Genomic DNA, 26166 nt, shown 5'->3' on the forward strand with positions numbered 1-26166 from the left:
TGTGCCAACTGTTGCCTTAGAAAAATTAAAAGAAACACACATGAACTGTAAGTGCTGCCTTGAAGAAATGGGAACTGGGATCTAGGATGTCAAAGAGACCAAGTGTACTCTTATCCATCTTTCTGTACTCTTTCAAGGTTTCTGTGCCATGTGACTATATGGCTTTGAGAACGATAATTTACGAAAATGCTTTCAAATTGCCTTACATTTTAGAAGGCCACCGTCACTGCCCTCAGCTCCCTGGGAACAGCGGCACTTGGCACTGGTGCGTGCCACCTCCCTCTGTATCAGGAAGCAGCCAGGCTCCCCTCATAAAGGACCGCGAGCTTGTCCTTGGAGGCAGGTGCAAGGGTCGCAGGCAGCCCCAGGGACACGCCACGTACCTGGTCTTGTTTCCCCCAGATGATCTGCGTAGGGACCTTAATCTTGTCCATGTTCTGATGGAGGGAGTATCTCGACTTCTCACTGACGATTTCCAAAAACACTTTGTAGGGAAGGAAAATAAAGTGAGTGTAGGCTGTGCTGTGGACACCACCAAGTATAGGAAATAAATAGTGTATATGTATATATAGGATATATACAGGGTATATAGTGTTTAAGTCTAAGGCACTGCATCTTTCTTGAGGGGTCCCAGAAAACTGTCAAAGTCTCAGAAAAGTAAGGAATAAGAGCCGGCCACCCAGAAGATGTGTCACAGGCTCAGAGGTCAACACAGGTCTACTTACACTTTCGGTAGAAGGTGTTGTGAGGGATGCGGACATCGACAAGGCCCTGCAGGATCTAGGGAAAAATAACCCAAAGTCAGAAGGCGAGGGAAAATTGGTATCCTCAGGCCTCAGAAGGGTCTGGGACAAAGAGGGGAAATCAAAGGCCAGCAGTTTCGGGCGTTGTCAAGGTTTGTAAGGCCTGGTCTCCAAATTCCCGTGATGACCATGCAATGTAATGGGGACTTAGGTTCATAAGAGGCTTTTTTCTTTCTCCTAAGGAAGGAACTCTGGGAATAACTGTGAAGCCAAAGGACCCCAGTGGCATGTAAGCTGCTTCACCTATGAGGAATTCTCTGCTTATCCTGAGACATAATCAGAATGAAAATAATTTCAAGTAATTATTCAGTAATACCCAATATAAAACAAGGTCTATTAAAAAAAAATTAACTATTGGGGATGATGGGCCTCTTAAGCAATGAAGAAATCAACCACTACGGAAGTTCTGGGAAGGCTTTCGATGTCCTGAGCTCACTGTGTGACACTGGCTGGGCCCTCCCTGCCGCGGGCCGTGGGGCTGCAGCACACGCTGACAGGCCAGGGCTCCCGGACCTGGGAGACTGGCCCGGAGAGGTGCTGGGGCCAGAAGGAACACGGCCCGCCTCTTCCCCCACCTCAGGGTTCTCGAGGTAGGGTCCAGGGGTCACATCAGCAGCCGTCAGTCCTCTCATTTCCCTAGGAATGGGCTGAACCCCTTCAACACACTCGCAGGAGTCCTGTGCGCTGACTGAAGTGGGAAGACTCAGTCATAACTGCTCTGGACGAAACCCACCCGCTGGAGCATCTGACTATTCTGGAAGTGGAAGCCCAGGGGTGAGACCAATGGCAAACTGTCCAACACAGTGTGCTCAGCATCAGATATTTCCTTTGTTCTACTATCTATCCTGTACCCATGCATCTCCCCATCTTGCATTCAGCCATCCACCCTCCACCTCTGCTCCACACTCCTGCCTATCCATCCATCCTGCATCTCTGACTCAGACATGCACATGTCCATACATGTGTCCACTTAGCCTGCAGTTACCCATCCACCCTCCATCCCTAGTCCATGTAGACATCCACCTATCCATCACCCACCCACCCTGCACCTCTGAATCACATACGCATACATCTACCCATGTATCCATCTGTCCTGCATCCACCAATCCATCACCCTCCATCTCTGCCATTTCCAGACACCCTCCCATCCATTCACGCATTCGGCCATCCATCTCTCTGCACCCCTAAATCAGTGATGTATGCACATGCATCCGTTCATGCACCCCTCTACCCTGCATCTACCCACATATCCATTCTCCATCCCTGCGTGGTTCAGGCTTCCTCTCGTCCACTGATCCATCCACTCTATACCTAGGACCTATCTCATGCAAGCACTTTGTCATAAGCTGGGAACAGAACCACCAAAGACACAGTCCTTGCTCTTACAGAGGTAGGAATGGAAGACGCAAACCAGCCAACACAGTCATTACACAATGTGACACAGCAGGCTGAGTGCCTAGGGGCTCCGCCCTGCCTACAAGGGAAAGACTTTGGGATCTGCATTCCTTTTCTCCCAGTGTCTTCACTTCTCTGACAATTCAAAACATGGAATTTTCTAAAACCCTACTTGGTTACTCTATTCTGGAAAGAGATCATTGCTGAGAGAGGATCAGTGTAAAGTCATGACTGAAAAGAGAACTTCATGGACAGAACATACCACAGAATCTGATTCTGTGATGCTTCCTCAGAGATGGGCCGCATCTTTTAATGAGTCATGTTTACAACCTGTGCAGAGCCCAATCTCTCAACTCCCAGGAGGACCCACCCCACCCCGAGGCAGGGTCCAGCTCCTGAAACAGAGTGAGATAATGCGCTGTTGTGAGGTCTCATTCATGGACTCTCGGTTCCCCACACTGTCTCCTGCACAACCTCATTTAGACCCATGACTTTTAATATCATCCTTGGCTGATGGCTGTAATCACACAGCCCAGGCCAGACTTCCCTCAGCCCCACTAGTATTTCTGTCTACATGACACCTGCACGTGATGGCGTCTCAGGGACCTTGAACTTAACACATCCACAATGGAGCTCTCAGCTGATGCTCCAAACCCACCCTCCCTCCCCTTCCCCTACTCAGAAAACACTACCCTGGGACTTCCCTAGCAGTCCAGTGGTTAAGACTCCGTGTCTCCACTGCATGGAGCACAAGTTCGATCCCTAGTTGGGGAACGAGAATCCCGCATGCCACGTGATGTGGCCGGAAAATAATAAAAACTTTTAAAAAGAGGAAGAAAACACTACCTTTATCCAACTAAAGTATCAGAAGTCACCTGTGACTCACATTCTCCCATCCTCCACTTCACACTGGCCAGTAAGTCCTACCTCCTCCTTCCAAAGCTTCTCGGATCTCATTCTCCACCACTCGCCAGTCTACAACACCCTCATCTCGGAGTAGTACAGCACACTAACGGTTTCTCTGCTTCTGTCTGTGTTCCCCTACAACTCGTGCGCGTTTCTCCTACTGTACTTAGAAAAACTCCAGTCTCCTTCCCATAATCTCTTAAAAGTTCTACATGATCCAGCCTAGTGGTTCTCAAAGCAGTTCTTAGGATTATAAGACATCAAACTACTTTCGTAATAACACTAAATGTCACTTGCCTTTTTCACTTTCATTCTCTCAAAAGCACGCTGATTTTCAGAGTCTACATAATGATGGATAATGTCATCATTCTGATCGCTAATGAAATGAGTACTTGTGTATTCTTGTGTTTTAAGTTCTCCTGAGGTTTAATTTCTAATACGGTACACATCAATAATTACAACTTTTATAAAAAGAAGCTCTTTGGGCTTCTCAATAATTCTTAAGGCTGTTAAAAGTGCTCTGAGACTTTGTTTTTTTAAACGAGAATCTTTGATTCGGCCCTTGCGTCCCATTCCAACCTCACCTCAACCCATTCTTTCCCTCACACTCTGGGCTCCAGTCACCTTGGCATCTCCTTCCAGCATCTTGAACCTGACTGTTTTATCCATCCCTGCTCAGGCTGTTTTCTTACAGAGGCTTATCAAAGTTTCTCCTGCCTCTCTGTTGTCAAGCACATCACTATCTTCATTTCCTCTAGAAAACTTACTACAATATGAAATTATCTGTCTTGTTAATTGACTGCTTCTCCCCCTGGCCTTCTCTGTCTTATTTTTTCCCCAGGGTGCCCAAGCATAGTGCTGGACACATCACAGGCACGGCACTCGCTGGACGAATGAACGCTGAGGACAAGGAGGGAACGTGAGGGGAAGCTGGCCCCGGCCACCTGAGCGCTGGGCAGAGGCAGGCACACTGCTGCGAGGCCACACTACCTGCTGGGGCACCTTGAAGCGCACATAGGAGCAGAGCTGCAGCATCTCACTCATCTCCTCCGGGGTGGTCGGGATCAAGGGGATCTTCTCCACGGCGGCCGACTCCTGCAGTTCCTTGAGCCGTTGCACAAATTTATTATCAGTTGAGTACTGCAGACCTGAGGGATCCAAACCAAAAAAGCTTGGAATATATCTACCTTCTTACCAAACCCCATTTTATATAGAGAACTTCCAAAATCAGCCCAGACCTAATGTATCTTAGGTGTTTTCCGTTGGTAGATTTCTTTTTGATTGGTACTACCATCCGTGGTCAAAGTCAAAGCCACAATTTGAGAAACATAGGGAAAAATTTTTTTCTTCAGAACATCTTAAGGGCTGGCTACGCAAACTGGGAGCCCATAAGAAACGCAACACTTCAGCCCCTCCCCTAAGTCTCTGACATCAGAATCTGCACTTAAGTTGCCAGGGGATTCATCTGTAGGACAGAAATTAAGAAGAGTTTGAGAGTCTAGAAGACAACTTGTCTGAGCCCTCTCACATCTGTAGGGTTGAGAGGAGACCTGGTGAAATGCATGACCAGAGAGGACTGAGGACTCCTTCCTTCAGCCTGGACCCACTTAACAATCTCTTATTTGGGGTCAGCACATAAAATGCAATGAAAGTGAGTCCCCTTTGGAGCTGTCCCACACATGGGGGCAGAAGGGTAGGACTGCCCTCTACACAGTCCTTCTTCCTCCAGGGAACCATGAGGCAATCCTGAGCCGAAAGAGCCTTGAGACTGACCATTATTTTCTATCACCTGAAGCATGACACAAGAGTTCACACGAGCTGGTGTATGAAGGAGCATAAAACTAATTTCATTTCCAACAATGAGCAAGTTTCTAGGTGTTTAACTTAGCTGAAGAGCTAGAGCTTAGAAAGAGAGACAGTGGAACCCATACTGTGCTTCAGAAATCCATATTTCATAAATCTCCTATATTCAGCAACTCCTCTGAATCTAACATGCATATCGTGCAGCTCTCATGATGCATGGTCAGATTACATGATCTATTTCTTTTGGCTTTAAAAATTACTCCTAAACTAAATGTCATGTGGTATATCCTGAATTGGATCCTGGAACAGAAAAGGACAATTGTAGAAAAACTAATGAAATCTAAATAAAGCCTGAATTTTGGTTAACAGTAATACACCAATGTTGGTTTCCTGGTTGTGACAAATTTGCTGTGTTATGTGAGCTGTTAAAGGTGAGAACTGGGTGAAGTGTACTATCTTTGCAACATTTCTATAAATTTAAAATTATTTCAAAGTAAAAAAAAAAGTGTATCTTTTCATTTTTGTACACAAACAAATTCAATTCTAACTTTCTAATGGAAACAGGTATAAAACTCTTCTCTGGGCAAATGAAGATACACTAAAAAAAGTCAGTTAGTCAGTTAAGATCTGACCTTCCATAAGTGATTTAAAATCTAATAACATTCCAGAGGGGCTCCAATTCTTCATTTTTTCTTGGCCGAGTTGTGCAACATATGGGATCTTAGTTTCCCAACCAGGGATTGAACCTGCGCCCTCTGCTTTGGGAGCACAGAGTCTTAACCACTGGACCACCTGGTAAGTCCCCTCCAATTCTCAGACTTTATTATTATAAGATCAAATAACTTCAGACACAGTGCTTGAGAAAAGGAGAAGAGAAAACCCTTTGGGAACTTGCCTTCAATTTCAACGAGCTTAACAGATCTGAAAACTTAACTTTCCGAATGAGTTGAAAGACTTCAAAGATAAATTTAGTTATGTTTCAGTAGAAGGTGCACAAGTTCAGTTCATGGTTGGGTTCTAGTGGGTAAAGAAGGTAATGGATATGAGTCATATAAAAGAGGCCGTGAATATGAAAGGATTTCTCCAAACACCACAGCTTGAGTTCTGGAGTCAGACAGCACAGGGCCAGTTCCTATCCTGGCTCCAACACTAATATAATGTGCACCTATAAAATGGGCATACTATCCTTATCTGGATAATAATTACATATATAAAAAGTCACTGAGATATACACTGAAAAGCTGGACAATTTACTATGTGTAAACCATATTCTAGTAAATTACCGGGGATGAAGAAGGGAGGAAAGAGAAGGAAAAAGAGAGAAAAAATTTTCTTACTAACATACTATAAATTCAAGTATGAAGATTTATATACATATACATATATATGTATATAAATTTTAAATCCAACTTTAGTGTTTGTCTCAGTGGCATATATGCTAAAACTGGAACAATACAGATTCAGATCAGCACAGCTCCTGTGCAAGGATGACATGCAAATTCATGAAGTGTTCCATATTTTAAAATTTTTTTTAAATCCAACATCAGATCATAATTTCTGAGGACATGTTACAGCTCAAGTAGACATGGATACATTTAAGAACAGAGACACCAAAGTTTGTTGATTTAAAAAAAAAAAATCTTGCAATGAGTAAAGATCTCTGAGTTTTCAGCCAAAAAAGAAAGACGCATAATAACATTACTTTCACCTCATAAGGTTATGGTAAGGATTAAATTCATATAGAGTTTAGCTCATAAAAATTCAATAAATGTTAGATGCTAATATTATCATTATACTTCAAAGTATTTATATGCTGTAAAGTTTTATACACTTTTTAATTAACCACCTCCGATTCTTTGTGGGACAAGGCTGTCTCTATATTTTAAAGCTCAATATAGTTACAGTTATGGTTATGCAACTATTGCTTGATTGTACCACTAAGGCAAACTTTTTTAGTATCTCTACAATATCATCAAAAAGATGATTTTAAAAAGACAGTCACAGCAGAAACTGCCATTGCCTTCTTCAGAGATTCAGGTCCCGCTGCGTCCACGTCACTCACAGGGTGATCTGAGTCTTACAACTCACCAGCAGGGCACACGAGGGACAGGCTGCAGACGTCTGACGGGTAGTAAGCAGCATACACCCCAGCCACGTGGCCGCCCATGGAGGTGCCCACCAGGTGGAAAGGCTTTTTGTTCAGCTTGAGGCATTCTACAAACTAGGAAGGGAAATGAGAAAGGGCCTTGGTTATACAACTGTGGACAATGACAATGGGGATTCCAGAGTTGAAAACTTTTGTACTTCCTATGGGGACAAGCGGAAAAGGGCTATTAATGAAATGGGATCTGAAATCTACTTGATTATCCAGATGAGTCCTGTTACATACATGTACTCTTCTTTACCTGACATAGGTTATCAAGGGGTCGTTTTTAAGTGTAAAATCAACAAAGATCCCTCAAATTCATGAGCCAGCAAATTTTTAAAACAAAGGTCCAAGAGTAAATATTTTCTGCTCTGAGGGCCTATTATCTCTGCTGCAACTATTCAACTCTCCTGCTGTAGCACAAAAGCAGCTAAAGACAACATGTAAACAGGTGACTGTGGCTGTCTTCTAAAGACAACATGTAACTTGGTGACTGTGGCTGTCTTCCAATAAACTTAGCTTACAAAACTTAGTGGCAGATCAGACGAAGCCCACAAGCCATAGTTTGCGGACTGGCTATAATTTACAGCGCTTCCCATCCATCTAAACATCCATTAGTATAACTATCTACCCATCTGTCTACCCAACCATCCAACCATCCATTCACACAGCTATCCACCCATCCATCTATTCAACCATCCAAACATCCATCCATATAACTACCTATCCATTCATCTATTCAACCATTTGACCAACTATTCCCTACATCTACCCATTCATCTAAAAAATATTTACTGGATACCTATTACATACTAGCAACCATGGTCAGCTGCTCAGGATACAGCAAACGGTCAAAGCAGCAAGGTTCCTTGCTTCCAAATAATACACAGTTTAGAGAGGAGAGGGGCAGACATTAAATAAACATCCTTGAATGGAGAAAATACTTAATGTCAGCTTGAAGAGTATGAACCATTAAATTTTGAAATGGTTCATGAGCCCCATGACTTTGAAAGCTCAGTCAGAGAGGGCTGAAGAAAGATACTAAATCAGAACAAAATGAAAAGATCACCCTCCCCATCCTCCACAACTAGGCAGACATGCTATCACCATCATCAAGCAGCTGGTAACCAAAAAAATACATTCTAAAAAAATAAACGGTCTTGAGGAATTCTAAACTCCCTTTTTGAAGAGTTGAGAAAATGAGGTTGTATTTCTCCAGAAACAATTATAATAGGTTTAGAGAAGTCGGCAGTAAGCCCTGGCCCTCTACAGCTGACCGAGGATACCACTGGGCTGCTCCCATTTTGTTTGCAATTATGAGTCACAATGGAGCCCGCACTGACTGTTCTTCAGACCTGGGGATGCAATGGTGGGCAAGCCCCACCTGGGCAGCTTTTGGGTGGTGCCTCCCTGCTTACCTGGTGTATCCTCTTGACTTGCCCATCTATGGACAGGTCATCCAGTGAGGAGCGGGTGGTGCCCTCATGTCCTGGCATGTCCACGCAGACCAGATGCAGGTTCTTCGGGAGGAACTGAGGACACACAGGCCCAGGGAGTCAGAATGTAGTGTGCAGAGCATGTCTGCCCATGTTTCTGGGGAGGCTCCCCCATTTACCAAGGGACCTGGACGGCCTCCCCACTGGGGAGGTAGGAACCTAAACCATCCCCTGTCTTCCCCTAGTAACATCTGACATGAATAAACACAGCCAGGAGCCTTACAGAGAGCAGAAGCCCCCAAAGTCTAATACACAATGGGAGAGGACTTGGGATGGCTGGAAAGGGGAAAACAGAGGTCAGGGGAGCGGGGAGCAGGCCTGCGTCCTTTGCTCTTTCTTGACACCTGTTGGCAGGTACTACCTCCTTCTCCCTTCCCTCATCCCTCATATGCTTATCCCAGTCTCGCAGCCACCAACTTGGAACTATTAATACACTGGGCGATTCTGTTCTCCCAGAGCCCGGCCAGCTCCAGAGTCCACAGAAGCAACATTTCTCCTAGGAACCATGTCTGATTGCCCTAGTTCCGGTCTCAATTCTTTTTTTTTTTTTAACATTAAGATCTAATTCCTTAGGGATTTTTATCCTAAACACCTCTTTCCATTTAAATATATGCTACATTTAACCAAGAATCTGAGATATATCAGCTATCAGTAAACAACTAACCAGTTATACGAAAGATGAAGAGGAAGTCAGAGGTTCATTAAAGCATGACTGTCCTCATACTGAACTTTGGAAATAAGAAACTAGGGGATGTGTGAGCCTCTTTGTCCTAATGTAGAGCATGCTTTGGATTAGTCAGGTCCTGCTTGAGGCGGGAGCCTGGGGTCCTTCTCTGCCAGACCTCTCCCAGCCCCCATCTTCACCAGCTGTTCACTTTTACCAACTAAAGCAAGCTGACGCAACCAAATAAACCAGGACAGAAAATGAGTGATTTGAGAAACCATCCCAGAAAGCTGTCAGATCAAGACTGCTTCTCTAAAGGGCTAAGGAAAAAAGAAAGCAGAAATGGAAGGAAGAGAGGAGGAGAAGATGGGGAGAGAGAAAGAGAAGCAGAGAAGGGAAGAAGAGGGGAATCTTGGAGTACACAGAAATGACTTTTTAAAACCTGGACTTTGATAGTCATAACAGTCCGAATATGAAGCAGAGTATCAGAAACTTCCCAAAGAAATAGTCATAAGGTGAAATGGCTGGTGAGGCACTGGTTTTATAAATAACATTCAGCTCAGTAAGTTCTGTCTGATAAAAGGATCTGAATAATATACTGCATTAGCTTAGGGTGATTTGAGCCTTAGGTGATCATACTGGGTTCCCTCTGCTTTCTACCACTGCTGATGACATCATATTTAAGTAGAACCCCCTCTCTTCTTTTTTTTTACTGAGTGACACCCTCTGAAGAAGGAAGGCTCTCGCACCCCACCTTGACCACGCTGAGCCACATGTCTTTGTGGGCAGAGAACCCGTGGAGCATGAGGACGGAAGGTTTGTGGCCAGGCCTGCCGCGGAAGGAGTAGCAGAACTGATAGTCTTCGTGGCGCACATAGCGGACCTGCATGCCCAGCGTCCTCCGCCAGTACCTGGGGATGGAAAATACAGACTAAATCAGTCAGCAAGCGCCAGAGAAGCAGCTTTGGGAGGCGGACTCTGTACAGCTTTACTTTGAAGTAAGAGCAACGATTCTCCCAGCCCTCGTCCTCTACACAGTCACCCTTGAGGACCACTAAGTCAGGCCATTCCAGAAAGTACCTTACGTGAATATTCTGGTGTAAATGTTCCTAAGCACGCTATCAGGAAGGGAAAACGGGACGTTTTCTTAAGAAGCAAGACACACAATAACCCTCTGTTAATACGTGTTTCTAGTAGTTTGAATCGCAGGGCAAAGAAGGCTGTGGGACCTCACGGGTGTGTGCCTTGCCCAGCTGAGCTTCAGGAGAATTCAAAACGGCTGGTGGTAAGGCCGGGAAGGGCTCTGGAGAGGCCAAGACAAAGGTGGTTTCCCCTTGCGGAGAGCTGGCTGGCAGCTCCTGGTGGGCCATGTTCACTGACACCTGAAATCTGGGCCGAGCAGCCGTGGACTCCGGCCTGACTGCCGCAGGGTGCAGTGCAACTGACCTGGAAGACCTCACCACAGAGGTACTTTAATTGGTAGGAAATGCATCAAAAGACTTAAAGGTAAAGTGCGTTCCTATTTGTGGAGATGCGGAATCAGACTCTGTCATCAAGGCTGCCATTGCTGGTGGAGGGGTTACTCCACACCCACATATCCCTGTATGGGAAGAGATGACAACTGGAGACTGACTGGCGGATGTCTGAACTCCTTGTCTCAGGACTCCACACACCTCACAGCTGTCGCCTTGAGTGGTTCCAGTGACTGCTTCTCTGTGAGAAACACATTTGCCTGTTTGTGATTCTATCTAAGCAAGCTGGTTTCAACCAACAAAATCTCTGCATTTGAGTCTTAGCCTTATTTATTTATCTATTCTTGGAAATTTGTTTTCGTTGGGACACAGGGGATGGGTTGTGAAACATCTCCGTGGGCCTGAACTGTCAGTGAAACATCCATTCTAGTCTTCCTGGGACAGCTTTTAGGAACTTTCTCGTCCCTTGGAGCTGATGCTCTTGCTGGCAGCAGCCTCTTCAGGTCCACTGGTTACAGTTCCTTCCTGGAGGAGAATCTTCCCCTTTTTCTTGGGGACACTCTTGTTTCCTGACTCTTCAGGGTCACTAACTGATTCCTCTATCGGGAAAGATCTGTTCCTCTGGGAAGACTTCCACCACCAGCTGTCTCTTCAAGATCACCACTAACCAGCTCCTCCTTGGAAGAGGATTTCTCTTTCTTGGGTTTGGAGAAAGATACAGATGACTCTTCCATTCTATTCTCCTGATGGGGCTCCTGAGGCCTCCACCTTCTTCTTCTTTGGTCTTGCACGTATCTCCTGGCCCTCCTCCTGAGCACTGCTGCAGTTTTCCAAAGATGCAAGGGGAACTGCAACAAGACTTTCTTTTTCTTCTTCAAGCATTTCTTCTCCTGTTTCTCCAGCTTCCTAGTAATCTTAGCGTCGGCTTCCTCTGCCTGAACAATTCTCTCTATCACAACATCCAGATTCCTGCAGGGCCCCTCTTCAGTCTTACAGAAGGACAGCTGCTCCTCGACTTGCTCTTGAAGCTCCTCCACAAATACAGCTGAGGGCACCTGAGAGAAGCAATCAGTTTATAAGGTGATACAGCATTTGTTTGCCAGGTATTGGGAGATGCAGCCTTTGCTTTTTTTTTTTTTTTTTTAATTTTTTTTATTAGTTGGAGGCTAATTACTTCACAACATTTCAGTGGGTTTTGTCATACATTGATATGAATCAGCCATAAAGTTACACGTATTCCCCATCCTGATCCCCCCTCCCACCTCCCTCTCCACCCGATTCCTCTGGGTCTTCCCAGTGCACCAGGCCCGAGCACTTGTCTCATGCATCCCACCTAGGCTGGTGATCTGTTTCACCATAGATAATATACATGCTGTTCTTTCAAAACATCCCACCCTCACCTTCTCCCAGAGTTCAAAAGTCTGTTCTGTACATCTGTGTCTCTTTTTCTGTTTTGCATACAGGGTTATCGTTACCATCTTTCTAAATTCCATATATATGTGTTAGTATGCTGTAATGTTCTTTATCTTTCTGGCTTACTTCACTCTGTATAATGGGCTCCAGTTTCATCCATCTCATTAGAACTGATTCAAATGAATTCTTTTTAACAGCTGAGTAATATTCCATGGTGTATATGTACCACAGCTTCCTTATCCATTCATCTGCTGATGGGCATCTAGGTTGCTTCCATGTCCTGCCTATTATAAACAGTGCTGCGATGAACATTGGGTTACACATGTCTCTTTTAGATCTGGTTTCCTCAGTGTGTATGCCCAGAAGTGGGATTGCTAGGTCATATGGCAGTTCTATTTCCAGTTTTTTAAGAAATCTCCACACTGTTTTCCATAGCGGCAGCCTTTGCTTTTGATGGCTGCCTGGCCAATAAACGTGGAGTGGAAGATGAGGCCATATTTTGGGGTGTTAACCCTTGTCTTCAGGGCTCTGGAAACTTGGTCCCTTTCCTGGGTCCAGGGAATCACTTACAGACCAGGACTGGCCAAACAGGCTTCCTCATATTTAAGTAATACTCTGGTTTCAAAGAAGCTGATTGTTCTCAAGAATTGGATTTTAATTGACAGAAAATCAAACCACAAAAAACAGTGTGGATTTTAATTGTGATGCAGAATATGGTGACACACATTTGATTTTGCAGAGACATTATTTCCACTATGGTACATAAACTCAATAAAAGTCACATGCCCTCCTCTGCCTTCCACTCCAAATATATTTTTCCTACAGACTTTGGGAGTGAGAACTTGTTTCTTAAGAATTATCTCATCTGTTCTCTGGTTTTACTCCTTGCAACATATGGTTGAAAGCTCAGCTTCTGTTGGTTACATAAGACTTGGCAGTGCTGGAGTTTGGCCTGAAAATGATTTCAGTATAAAATTACCATCTAAACAAATTGAACACTCTGCATGAAGAATCAAGATGCAAGATAATTAATTCAATCAGAGATTGACTTTGTGGTATACTTTGCACCAAAGAGGTAGCCAAGACATGCAATAGCAAATAGCCTAAGTGGATCAGCTTTAAACCCTTTGTATAAAACAAAGGGAGAGGGAGAGGAAGATATATATATTTATATTTACTTGTACTTGCATACAAAAAAGCATGGAATCATATACAAGATGCTATTAAGATGAGCATCTGGAGCGGAGGTATGAAATACTCTTGAGAAGTAGGTAGGTGGAGAGGGAACAATGGTGGGAGGGAGACTTATCATCTTCTTTTTAGTGCTTTTTTAATGAATATATTGCCACTCAAAACATTAAAGATACAATAAAATTGGCTAGCTTAACAGCTCTCTTTATGACAAAATATGCATATTTCAAAGTTCTAAGTCATGACATGGTAACATGAATTTGTTCACTCATTTATATCCCAGCTCATTCATTCTTTGCCTATATGATTGTGAAACTGAATTTTCTCATCTACAATATGGAAAAGTGTTGCATTTTACTGAGGATATGGTTAAGACTAAAAGAGATAATCCGGAAAAAAATTTTTTTTTTAAATGAGATAAGCCATTACAGTTTTGTTCAATGCCCAACACACAGGAAGTAGCCAATAAAAGGCAGTTTCAGTATTATATAAAAAAGATTCTTCCCTTCAAATATATCATTTGCCAAAATTCAAGGGAAAAATGTGGAAAATTTTGTAACACATATGATAGCCATATAAGTGGAATCATACAATATCTGTTCTTTGGTGACTGGATCATTTCACTTAGCATAATGCTTTCAAAGTTCATCCATTGTCTACACTATATCAGAATTTTTTTTCCTTTGTAAGGTTGAATAATATCCCACTGTACATATATACCACATTGTGTTTATCATTTATCGGTTGATAGACATTTGGATTATTTCCATTCTGTTGGCAATTATGAATAACACTACTATGTACATTGGCAAATAAGGATGTGTTTGAGTCCCTGCTTTCAATACTTTGACGTATATACCCCGAAGTAGAATAGTTGGATCATACAGTAATTCTGATGGTGCTGCCCCAGTGGCTCAGCGGTGTAGGAGAATCTGCCTGCAAGCCAGGAGACGCAGGTTCAATCCCTGGGTTGGGAAGATCTCCTAGAGGAGGAAACAGCAACCCCCTCCAGTATTCTTGCCTGGGAAATCCCAAGGACAGAGGAGCCTGGCGGGCTGTAGTCCATGAGGTCGCAAACAATTGGACATGACTGAGTGAGCACGTGCACACACACACACACACACACACACACACACACACAGAGTAATTCTGTGTTAAACTTTTTGAGGAACCTCTAAACTTTTGCATGGTAGTTATACCACTTTACATTTCTACCAGCAAAGCGCAAGCGTTCCAACTTCTCTACATGCTCACTGAAACTTGCTATTTTTCATTTTTTAAAAACTAACACCTATCCTAATGTGTGTGTAATATATCACTGAGGTTTTGATTTGCATGTTCCCTATTAACAAGGATGTTGAATATTCTTTTTTTTAATAGAGATACAGTTTATTTACCATAAAATTCACCCTTTTAAATGGTACAACTGATGTGTTTTTAGTGTTTATAAAGTTATACAATCATCACCACTAATCCTGGAACATTTCCATCAAAAAGAAACTCAACTACCCACTTAAAAAGCAGTTGAAATGGTAAATTTTGTATTGTGTATATTTTACCACAATAAAAAAAGAGAAAGAAATCCATACCCATTATCACTCACTTCCCGTTTCCCTCCCCTTGCACCTCCTGGCATCCACTAGTTCACTTCAAGTCTCTATGGATTCTACACATTTTCTATAAATGGGTCTATTCAATATGTGGCCTTTTGTGTCTGATGTATTTTACATGTGTTCAAGTTCATCCATTATAGAATGTATCAGTACTTCATTCCTTTTTTTTCAGATTTCAAAAAGTGATTACAGGATTTTCTATTAAATGGTAGTAAGTGATACAGAATTCTATCATTTTCTGTTGACCCATCATGATACAATAGTGGTAAGCAAATAACAGTTACATATCCACAATAGTAAAAGATGCTCAGTTTTCACAATCAATATAGCCAGACAAAAAATAAAAGATAATTACAGTTGCAAGCCATAATGGAAACATGATTAACCTAACTATATAAAATACTTACATACAATTTGGGGGGTTAAGTTGAGTGATGTGCTAAGTAGAAGTGCATATGTACACAGGTTTTCACCTGCGCAGCCACCCTACATCTTTCGGTTGGTGCATTTAATGCATTTACATATAAGCTTACTCCTTGGAAGGAAAGTTATGACCAACCTAGACAGCATTTTAAAAAGCAGAGACATTACTTTGCCAACAAAGGTCTGTCTAGTCAAGGCTATGGTTTTTCCAGTAGTCATGTATGGATATGAGAGTTGGACTATAAAGAAAGCTGAGCGCCGAAGAATTGATGCTTTTGAACTGTGGCGTTGGAGAAGACTCTTGAGAGTCCCTTGGACTGCAAGGAGATCCAACCAGTCCATCCTCAAGGAGATCAGTCTTGGGTGTTCATTGGAAGGACTGATGCTGAAGCTGAAGCTCCAATACTTTGGCCACCTGATGCAAAGAGCTGACTCATTTGAAAAGACCCTGATGCTGGGAAAGATTGAGGGCAGGAGGAGAAGGGGACGACAGAGGATGAGATGGTTGGATGGCATCACCAACTCAATGGACATGAGTTTGGGCAGACTCCAGGAGTTGGGGATGGACAGAGATGGCCTGGCATGCTGCAGTTCATGGGGTCGCAAAGAGTCAGACACGACTGAGCGACTGAACTGAACTGATAAGGTAATTATCAATGTGTATGATCCTATTACCATTTTCTTAATTGTTCTGGGTTTTTTTGTGTAGGTCTTTTCCTTCTCTTCTGTTTCCTGCCTAAAGAAGTTCCTTTAGCATTTTTTGTAAAGCTGGTTTGGTGGCGCTGAATTCTCTTAACTGTTGCTTTTCTGGAAAGTTTTTGATTTCTCAACAGAAACTCTACAAGCCAGAAGGGAATCATGTGATATATTTAAAGTGATCAAAGGGAAGAACATACAACCACAAATATTCTACCCAGCAAGACTCTCATTCATATTTGATGGAGAAATCAAAAGTATTTCATTCCTTTTTAAGGCTAAATAATATTCCATTGTATGGATAGATCACATTTGTTTATCCATTCATCTGTTGATGGATGTGTGAGTTGTTTCTACCTCTCAGCTCTTAGGGATAATGCCATTATGAACATACATGTACCAGTTTTCCTGTGGATATATGTTTTCTATTCTCTTGGGTGTTCTCAATTCACCTAAGAGTAGAATTTCTGGGTCATATAGCAGCTTTTTTTTTTTTTTTTTTAACCTTTTTTAAGCTTTTGAGGAATTCCCAGATTATATTCCAAAATGCCTGCATCATTTCACATTCCCACTAGCAAAATACGAGGGACCCAATTTCTCCATATCCTTCACTGTTGTTTTTTAGAGTAACTTTCCATGGAAGTATAAAGAATATAGAAAGGCACACATATCATAAGCGTACAGCCTGATGAATCTGCACAAAGTGAATGAGCCCACCATCTGCCACCCAGGTCAGGGTCAAGACTACGAGCAGCATCACAGACGCTTTACCTCCTACAGGTGACCACTAGCTCACCTTCAAACAGGAGGGTTTTACATGCTGTAGGACTTTATCATACAATAGTTCTTATTTGTATTTGACTACTTCCACTTGATATTATGTTTGTAAGGATCATTCATGTTGTAAAATATAGCACTATTTCTTTCCTTAGGGTAAATGGTATCAGTAAAAGACTTTAAATGTTCTATTTGTCTGTTGCTATGAAATAAGAATAAAACTGATTTTTTTTTTTTTGCTACATCGCCATGTTGACTAATGTAAGGTTTCGGACTTTCTTTATCTCAAGCCAAGGTTCCTGAACTATCTTTATTTACTTTTAAATTTATTTATTTTTAATTCCACTGTGTAGCATGTGGAATTTTAATTCCTGGACTAGGGATCGAACCCACGTCCTCTACAGTGAAAGCGCAGAGTCTTAACCACTGGACTGCCAGGGAAGTCCCTGTTAATTTATCTTATATTTAGCAATCTTCCAAATTCACTTTTTAATTCTAATAAATAATCTACACATATCATTATTATTATTTCAGACTTTCTATGTACACAAGCAAACCATCTGAAACATCAGTTTCTTTTTTTCTAATTCTTATCCACTTCTTTCTTATGTATATGATTTCTTGATTGCACAACTGAGTTTCTTTGGGAAAATGAAAATCTTTTAAAATGTCAGTTTTTTTCACCCCGTGAACAGTGTTGACAGTTTATACAATGAAAACCAGAGTGGCCCTGCTGTCACCCACGGTGGTGACGGCATCCTCAGCATGGCTCTCTGCGGGCTCTCTCGGCCAAGCACGTGGCGCCTCCTGCAGGAGCATCCAGTCCCCATCACTGTGGGACTGTGCCGGCCACGCTCCAGGGACACGTAGACCCAGAGAGAGCTGTTGCCAGGGCTGGCTGTGGCCCGCGGGGGACACTGCTGCTGAGCCCTGAGGAGCTCAGGAGACCCACAGGGGAGTTCCTCCAGGGACAGAGGGAACTGAGAGGCCCTCCTCACACCCGCATGCTCACTCGGCAGGGAGGATCGGGGTCTTTGGGATGCCCAGCTACCTCTGCGGGCTCCTCTGGTGGCTCAGCGGTAAAGAATCCACCTGTGAGGAAGGAGCCACAGGAGACGCGTGTTTGGTCCATGGGTAGGGAAGATCCCCTGGAGGAGGGCATGGCAACCCACTCCAGGATTCTTGCCTGGAGAATCACATGCACAGAGGAGCCTGGCGGGCTACAGTCCAGGGGGTCACGAAGACCCGGCCACGACTGAGCGACTAAGCAGCAGCAACAGCAGTTACCGGTGCTGCCTGCTGTTCTGTTCATGTTGGGATCCTGAAAACTAACTAAACTAAGCCAGGCCTGCAGGGGGAACCTACAAGCGGTCGTCACGGGCAGCTGAGTGACTGAAGGCCTTTGGAGGAGCAGCTGTGGTTGAGGGACATGGGGACTGATGTAAAGCTGCTCATCCTATGACAACCACTGTGTCAGCGTCACTCACGGTGAGGTGACTTGAAGGAAACAGGCTGTGTGTCTCGGTGGGGTGGGTGGGGAGAGCTCACAGGAATTTGGGCAGCTCTCTGCAGTGGTATTACAGGTTCTAATACTATAATCACAGCCCCCATGCCACAACACTACCCGGCATAATCCGCAAGGATTTCCAGGATTTTCATCCTCCACAGCCAACCAGGGTTTCTTCTTGGCCTGTGTGGCCGAGTTCATGAAATAAAGAGCATTGTGTTCATCCTCCAGCTACAGCTCTGAGTGGAGTGACAGGCCGGGGCAGGCTTTACAGTCACATGCGTCTGTGGGGTCAAATAAAGGGCTGAGTGTTCTCTGTGGGGCCTCTCTGAATTTCGGTGGTATTACTTGTTAATAGAATCTGCCTGCAATGCAGGAGACCTGGGTTTGATCCCTGGGTTGGGAAGATCCCCTGGGGAAGGGAAAGGCTACCCACTCCAGTATTCTGGCCTGGAGAATTCCATGGACTGTATAGTGCATGGGGTCGCAAAGAGTCGATCATGACTAAGTGACTTTCACTTCATTGAACTTCACTTGTTAATAAAAGTGAATTCTATGTGATGAGGCATTCTTCATAGTAGCCAAAAAGGGAAACAACACAAATGTCCATTTGGATGAATCACATGTGGTATAAACCATACCATGGACCACTATTCAATCATCACCATGAATGAAGTACAGATACACGCTGCAGCACAGGTGAGCCTTGAAAAGTGCAAGAAGCCAGACACAAAAATGTCACCAACAGGAAAATCCAAAGAGACAGATTACTAGTTGCCAGGGGATGAAGAGAGAAAACAGGGAGTACCTGTTAATAGGTATGGGGGTTCTTTTGAGGGGAGATGAGAATGTTCTCAATTAGGTGGTGGCAATTCACAATACTGTGAATATATTAAAACCAATTAAATGCATGCTTTAAAATGGTGAACCACATGAGTTTTAGTGAACTCTAAACAACATGAGTTTTAACTTAAAAAAGTCAATTATTTGCAATGACATTAATTTTCTCTTTAAAGATAAAGCATCAAAAGTATTCTAACAATCTGAAAGCTTTCTCCGTGATGGCCTGAGGAACTTGGGGGTGGGGGACTGTGCAGCACAGAGGCTGGTTTCCACATGTGGTTGGTAGAAATAGCCTTTGGGTGGAATAATCACACCTCTGTTTGCAGCCACATCCATGGTTATGGGACACATCGTGAAGCTGCGCACTCTGCTTCACTTTGATTTAAGAAACATGGAATCTGTGTGTGTAGGTCCACGGTGCCTCTGCAGGACTGAGGAGGGCACACCACTCTGGTCTCTCCACGTCACGGGTCCCATAGGCATTGTGACCCCACAGTACTCCTGCTGTGCTGGGGTGCTTCAAGGGCAATGGCCTCTAAGCAGCCAGAGTCTTAGCTTCATCAATGCAGAGGTGGGTCTTGGGTGACCCACTAAAGGAGCCATCACCTCCTCACAAGAGAGAATGAAAGATGAAAGCTCCCTTCTGTTCAATTAGCTTCTTTTCCAGGATCAGAGCCTGGCTGGCAGGCGGAAAATTCCACACTCTAATGAAACAAAAGGGAGCCAGAAGGGAGGGCGGAGAAAGGGCACAAGTACAGTTTCCCTGCATTCTTCCTTGGGGGCTCAGAAGGTAGTCCTATGTTCCAGAAGCCCTGGTTAAATCTCAATGCGCTTCCCTATGGCACAGAGAGGAACCAGGTCGATTTCAGTACTTCCATCATCATGGGATGAATTCATGGGCATGTGAGGAGTGATTTTCTCTGGTAAATGGACTGTGGCATGAAAAGTTACCGAAACACATCATGAAAAAGTCTCTCTCTTTTCAACCATAAACCTGCTTTCATCAAAGGAGAAAAGCTCTGCAACTCTCACACCTCTCAGCTTTTGTAACAAAGAGAAAGGAGTCAGTCCTTGGCAGGCAATGGTATCTAGGCAAGAATTCATGAACAGAGTGTAAAGCATTGTGCTCATTTTTACTTTTTATATTAATTGTTTGTGGCAAGGATGGCAAGCTTTCAACTAAAGGTAGTGATATTTATGTCACTCAGAAACTAATGTAAGATTTTTTTTTTAAAGCCATTTACTCTAAAGAAAACACAAAAGAAAACTAGAGGTGGTGTGCAAATAGGGCAAGAAGCATAAAAATGATTTAAGAATGACAGAAATTTTGGAAACTTTTTTTCCTGTCATTTTACTAACGAACACTTTTAGACAAATCAAAAAACATTCTGTCCTACCCATGCCATGTCCATGATTCTGGTGTTTCTAACTCATTTTTCAGTGATTATCACTGTACCTGTCAAAACATCACTGGATCAGAATCCAGTGACCAAGAAAAACCAAATGCATTCCTATGAATGCACACGGAATCAGTGACTTTGGGAGAGAGCGGTCTCCTGAGCAAAGACACCATTGGGAACCTGGAAGAATTTACCTGTGAGAAGCTACCAGTACCAATTCTTCAGGAACATTCCCAACATTCCAAAAAGAACACCTTTCAACTTCTCTGTAAGATTAAAATGAGTGCTCAGTCACTCAGTCATGTCCAACTCTGCGACCCCAGAGATTGTAGCCCGTCAGGCTCCTCTGTCCATGGGATTTTCCAGGCAAGAATACTGGAGTAGGTTGCCATTTTCTCCTCCAGGGGATCTTTCCAACCCAGGGATCAAACCCATGTCTCTTATGTCTCCTGCATTGGCAGGGAGGATCCTTACCACTAGCACCACCTGGGAAGCCCCCACGTCCGGAATATTTCATGATAAATATCAAAGAGCCACAACCAAAAAGCAAAGAAAGCGGTATGATCATGATACCCTTGAAAATTTTGAACTGTAAAATGAACTTACCAGTAATAGATTCTTATCAGGGCTGAAGGCCACAGGAGAAATGAGGCTACAAATGCTAGGATCGGAAGGGCCAGCGTCCCACCCGCGATCACAAACATGTTAACCACGTCAAGATCCATCCTGCTCTTTAGGTCTGGCTTATACCTAGAGGGGCTGAAAAGAGAGACAGTACTGAAACTCTGTCTCAGGAGACAAGGTGAAGAAGCAAAGTGGAAGCGAGAAGTGAATGACCCAGAATGAAGAGAAGGATCAGGAGGGGAAAAGTGTAGGTAATAAGGAATCATTGAGATGATCCTGGATTTTTTTAAGCTATAAAGGAAATTTTAAGAACAACTGGGGAAATTTGAGTAAGGACTGGTTATTAGACAATATTATTAGACCAGTGATGCGGTGATGAAGTTGTGGTTATGTTTGTATGTAAGAAAACATCCTTGTTCATAGCATTTGCTGAAGTAAATATTAAGGGATAAAATATAGTAATATCTGCTACTCACTTTTAAAAGCTGAGGAAGGAAAAATGTGTATATGTGTTTGTGCATATGTGTGAGTGTGTGTATAGAGAAGGGAGAAATAAAGATGGTGAAATGTGCTGGTGAACCCAACTGTAACCTTCAACTTTCCTATTAGGTTTGCAATTTTTAAAAACTAAAAGTTAGAGAAGAACAGAAGACCTGAAAGACAGATAAAGACAGACAGAAAGAAAAACAACACATGTGCAGAGGAATGCTTATCTGTATACAGAACATCACTGGAAGGTGTCCATGGAACCAGCAATAGCAGTAGCATCTGAGGTGGGGAATCAGGAAGCTGGGAGTCAGGGATAGAGGGAGACTTGCTTTTCATAGTCTACTTTTTAAAATCTTTTGGTTATTTATCATGTACATGTATGAAGTGAAGTGTTAGTTGCTCAGTTACGCCCGACTCTTTGTGACCCCATGGACTGTGCCCGCCGAGCTCCTCTGTCCATGGGATTCTTCAGGCAAGATTACTGGAGTGGGGTGTCAATACTTTCTCCGGGGGATCGTCCCAACCCAGGGATCAAACCCGGGTCTCCTGCATTGCATGCAGATTCTTCACTGTCTGAGCCACCAGGGAAGCCCTATTCACATCTGGCCTATTCAAAAGTAAGTAACACACAATAAAAATTTAGGAGGGGACACGTCAGAACATCCACGCTTCCCGTGCACTTTCTGATGTCCTCCCAAAGATGTGGAGGACACGTGTGCAGGCTAGAATGGGAGCCCCAGGAGGGCAGGGACCGTATCCCCAGCACCCAGACTGGGGCCTGACCCATTTTCAAGGGCTCTAGAAGTCACCTCTCAATTAGAGGTCCCCACCCAGTTCTGTCTCATGAACAACATGGTTTATTTTCCATAGAATTAAAAAAATATTTCAAGTTCCATCATCCTCCCCAGTAGAGAAGATAACTCCTGCTAGGATCTGTTGGTCAGGTGTGGCCGTTTGTCACCTGCGGACTCAGTCACTTGTGTTAAGTGTGCATCTCACTAACATAAAAAGGACTCTTCTTCAAGAAAAAGCATACATCTGGCAAATCATGGTCTTCTTTATATTTCCTGTGAAACAGAGAGCTCTGCCCCATACACCTCTATCAGCTGATGTGTACTTCAATTGTATAATGATTTCATGATGGCACATATGACCTCACAACCACTGAGCGTGGGGGTCAGCCAACATCTTCCACAAAGGGCAGATGATATATAGTTCAGTGATGTGGGTCATAGGTCTCTGTCACAATTACTCAAGCTGCCTCTGCAGTCAGGCCATACAACGTGAAGTGAATGGGTGTGACCATATCCCAGTAAGATTTTATTGTGAAAAACAGGCTTCAGGTTGTAATTTGCTAACCTTTGGCACAGTATACCAACCCCATCAAACAGGCATGGTGAGAGCTTTATCCACTACTAATAGGCTGAGGCAACAAAGGCACAGAGAGGTTGAGTAACAGATTTCTGACTTGGACCCACTCTCTTTGCTCCTAATTCCACATTCTCTCTCTCTCTCTCTCTTTTTTTTCAAATGGCCTTTCCTCAGATTTTGTAACATCTTTGCTGTTAAACAACCACATTCATCGCCCCAAATTTCTTCATGAAGATGTGATGTCTCCATTTAGATGTTTGGTCTCTTATGAGAGGCTTGGTGGAACAAGCTCCTTAGCCTAGAGGACTAAGGCATCTGAAGATGGTCCTTTCAATTCCATACACACTCTGTCTGGGGACAGTCCTGAGTCTACACTGACGAAAGCTGCTGCCTTCCAGTGGCATGAGCTCTGTCTGTGTTTCTGATTCAACTCTTCCCTCAGCTTCTCAGTCACTGTAAACAGCTTTTTTCTAGCCCACTTATATCACTCACTGGCCTCTTTCTCCTCCTAGAACCAGACCTCCTTGAGGATAGGAATAATGCTACATGTGTGTTCTCAGTGCCTAGAATAGCACAGGATACAAATAAGTTACAAATGAATTAATAAAAGTCAAAGTTACAAAATGGGTTCAATCCTGTTTGTTTTAGGGACAGCCATCCCCAATGATGTTGACTATTTTCTCTTTCAATAATTATAAAACTCCCAAGAGGAGTCACCTATTTAATGCTGGTTACAGTTTATGATGCTAAAAAGGCCTCACTGTCAAGGGGTAAGCAAATTCATGGCAGAGTGAAGGGAATTTTACAGATCTGTTTGAAGACTGTGGGTCACAAAAGAGTTGAAGAGTTGTCAGATTCAAGAGGACTTGCCTTCATCACATAAAGAGTGCTGAGGGTCACCATGAATTCTGATTCCTGAGCCGCAGGAAGTTAATTACATGATGTTTTTTTTAGTCTAGGAATTAGGACATTTTATGCCCAAAGCTATATTATGTCACCGACTCTGACACTGGAGATGGGAGGTTCAACTTGAAGATATGATCATCAAAAAGAAACCTCATTAAAAAAAAAAAACCTCATGGCTTCATCAGTGCCTGCTATGGACATCACAGTCAGTTTTGGGGAAGGTACTATCTGGCTCCAGTCTTCATTCAATGGCAGAATAAACTCTTTGCTAAGGAGATTTTGCAGAGCAGCATCAATTTAGCAAGTCTTGGACTTGTTACAGAGACTCCTGCACATTTTCCCTGATGAGGTCAAATACAGACAGGCCCTGAGTGAAGACACTAATGTTTTCTGAGGTGTCTATACAGGTCTGGCCATTATTCCTACCTCTATGACATCCTTCATCTGACAAAGGACTTGTTTTTAAAAAGGCAGTTGCCTACTCTGCTGGGGTTTGCTCACAGGATGCTCTATGTGCCCAAGGGGAAAGCTGGGCACAGAAAAACTGAAGCCTTATGAGCCTGGAATCACCAATGACTGAACATCAACTAAGGGGTAGAACATGGGGCATCCCTAAGCACAGGGCCCACACAACAGATATTTGCAAGATGACTTCAGGGAGCAGAACGCTCAGGGCTATCTGACACCAGGTAACACTCCCATACAACCTGAGAAAGTCATCTCTTTTTTCAGTTCTTTTCCCGCCTTGCTTAGGTCAAAGAGAAACTCTGAGGGTGGTTATTAAATAGCTATCTAACTCCTGAGCCTCCTGCAGGGAACAGTATCTAGCTATTTAATAACACTGTTTCTTTGTGTTGATTTTTGTGGATATTTTCAATTTATGGTAGTGATGCAAATTAATTTAAAAGGAGGAACTAATTTAAAGAAAAATGCTAACTAGGTGATACATGGATCTGGTGAACATCTTGGTGGTGACACACAAATGGCTGCCAGGGTAGATGTAAGTGATGGACTGGCCCCGGGCTGGGGGCGGGGTGCTCTGGCTGACCCTTTCACACACTGACTATGAGGCCTTGGTTTCCTCATCTATTAATGAGAACATTCATCCAAAACATCTTTTCTGTCTTTTCCTACTCTGGTGACTTAAAACACTTCTGAAATTATGCCAGATAACTGAAGAGTAGGATCTGGCTTGCCCAGCAGGAGAATCTTATTTCCTGTTACATTCTCCCTGGAACCTAAAACAGTATCTGGGAAATATTAATACTTGGTGCTTGGTAATGTTTGAGTATTTGATAACACTTGAATAGATTGAAAAAGAAAAATGCACTCGCTTTACATATCTGGTGCATCAGGTGAGGATCCCAACACTTAAAGACAGTGATTTTAGCGGCTCTGCAGCAGTCTGAAACAAGGGACCGCGGGAAGGAGAGCTCACCTTTATGGCATGAGGCAGGGTAACACACTCTCACCCAGAGACCTGAGCCTGCCATGTGGCCTTCCCCTGGTATCATCTAAGTTGTGCATTTGAGGCCTTTATCTCTGAATGCAGGGACAAAGATTAATCAGACTCAGATAAACATCTGGACTCAAGTTCCCAAGTTTAGTCTGGGGTGAGAGGTTAGGCGTAATGTGTCACAGTTGTCTTTTAACGTACTCACTGACCTTTAAAACCCGTCCAAGTTCTGACATGTTAAATCTTAAGATATAAAGCAAAATTCCAAACACAGAATATAAAACACTTTCACAGAATCTTGCCTTCTCCTAGACATCTACTCATAGTCCATCAGACTTGACAAACTAATGTCCTGTGATCTCTTCAAAATAAGGATTTTTTTTAAAAAACTATAGCAAAAATACTTTGGCCACCAGATGCGAAGCCCTGACTCATTGGAAAAGACCCTGATGCTAGGAAAGATTGAAGGCAGGAAGAGAAGGGGACGAAAGAAGATGACATGGTTGGATGGCATCACCGACTCAATGGACGTGAGTTTGAGCAAGCTCCGGGAGTTGGTGATGGACAGGGAAGCCTGGCATGCTGCAGTCCATGGGGTCACAAAGAGTTGGAACATGACTAAGTGACTGAACAACAAAATAGCAAAAATAATGACCATGGTCACTACCACCATAGCCAACGACAGAAAAGCAACAGCCTCCAAGTACTAAGGGACTATCGCATGCCAGGTTCTGTGTAGATGGTTTATATACATCCTCTCATTTTTTCCCCC

At 43.4% G+C, this 26166-nt stretch overlaps 1 protein-coding gene and 1 non-coding gene across 11 annotated transcripts in view; one reads left to right on the top strand and one right to left on the bottom strand.

The window, feature by feature from the left end:
- ABHD6 (abhydrolase domain containing 6, acylglycerol lipase) overlaps positions 1-26166 on the bottom strand; it is a 66291-nt gene that overhangs the window by 5490 nt on the left and 34635 nt on the right. For 6 of the 10 annotated variants that reach the window (XM_061128254.1, XM_061128251.1, XM_061128256.1 and 3 more), the window contains 7 exons: positions 21155-21307; positions 9968-10124; positions 8472-8585; positions 6996-7128; positions 4095-4252; positions 726-780; positions 384-484 (listed from right to left, as the gene is read on the bottom strand). In XM_061128254.1, the coding sequence (XP_060984237.1) occupies positions 384-484; positions 726-780; positions 4095-4252; positions 6996-7128; positions 8472-8585; positions 9968-10124; positions 21155-21273 (837 nt within the window). In that variant the 5' untranslated portion in view covers positions 21274-21307. The remainder of the gene's footprint in view (positions 1-383; positions 485-725; positions 781-4094; positions 4253-6995; positions 7129-8471; positions 8586-9967; positions 10125-21154; positions 21308-26166) is intronic. The other 4 variants (XM_061128258.1, XM_061128260.1, XM_061128259.1 and 1 more) reach the window with 1 other exon arrangement.
- LOC133046309 (U6 spliceosomal RNA) lies at positions 6326-6429 on the top strand. The gene has a single exon (XR_009690450.1). It is a non-coding gene; the product is annotated as a U6 spliceosomal RNA (small nuclear RNA).

This window comes from Dama dama, chromosome 24, assembly GCF_033118175.1.
Source record: "Dama dama isolate Ldn47 chromosome 24, ASM3311817v1, whole genome shotgun sequence".
NCBI lineage: Eukaryota > Metazoa > Chordata > Mammalia > Artiodactyla > Cervidae > Dama > Dama dama.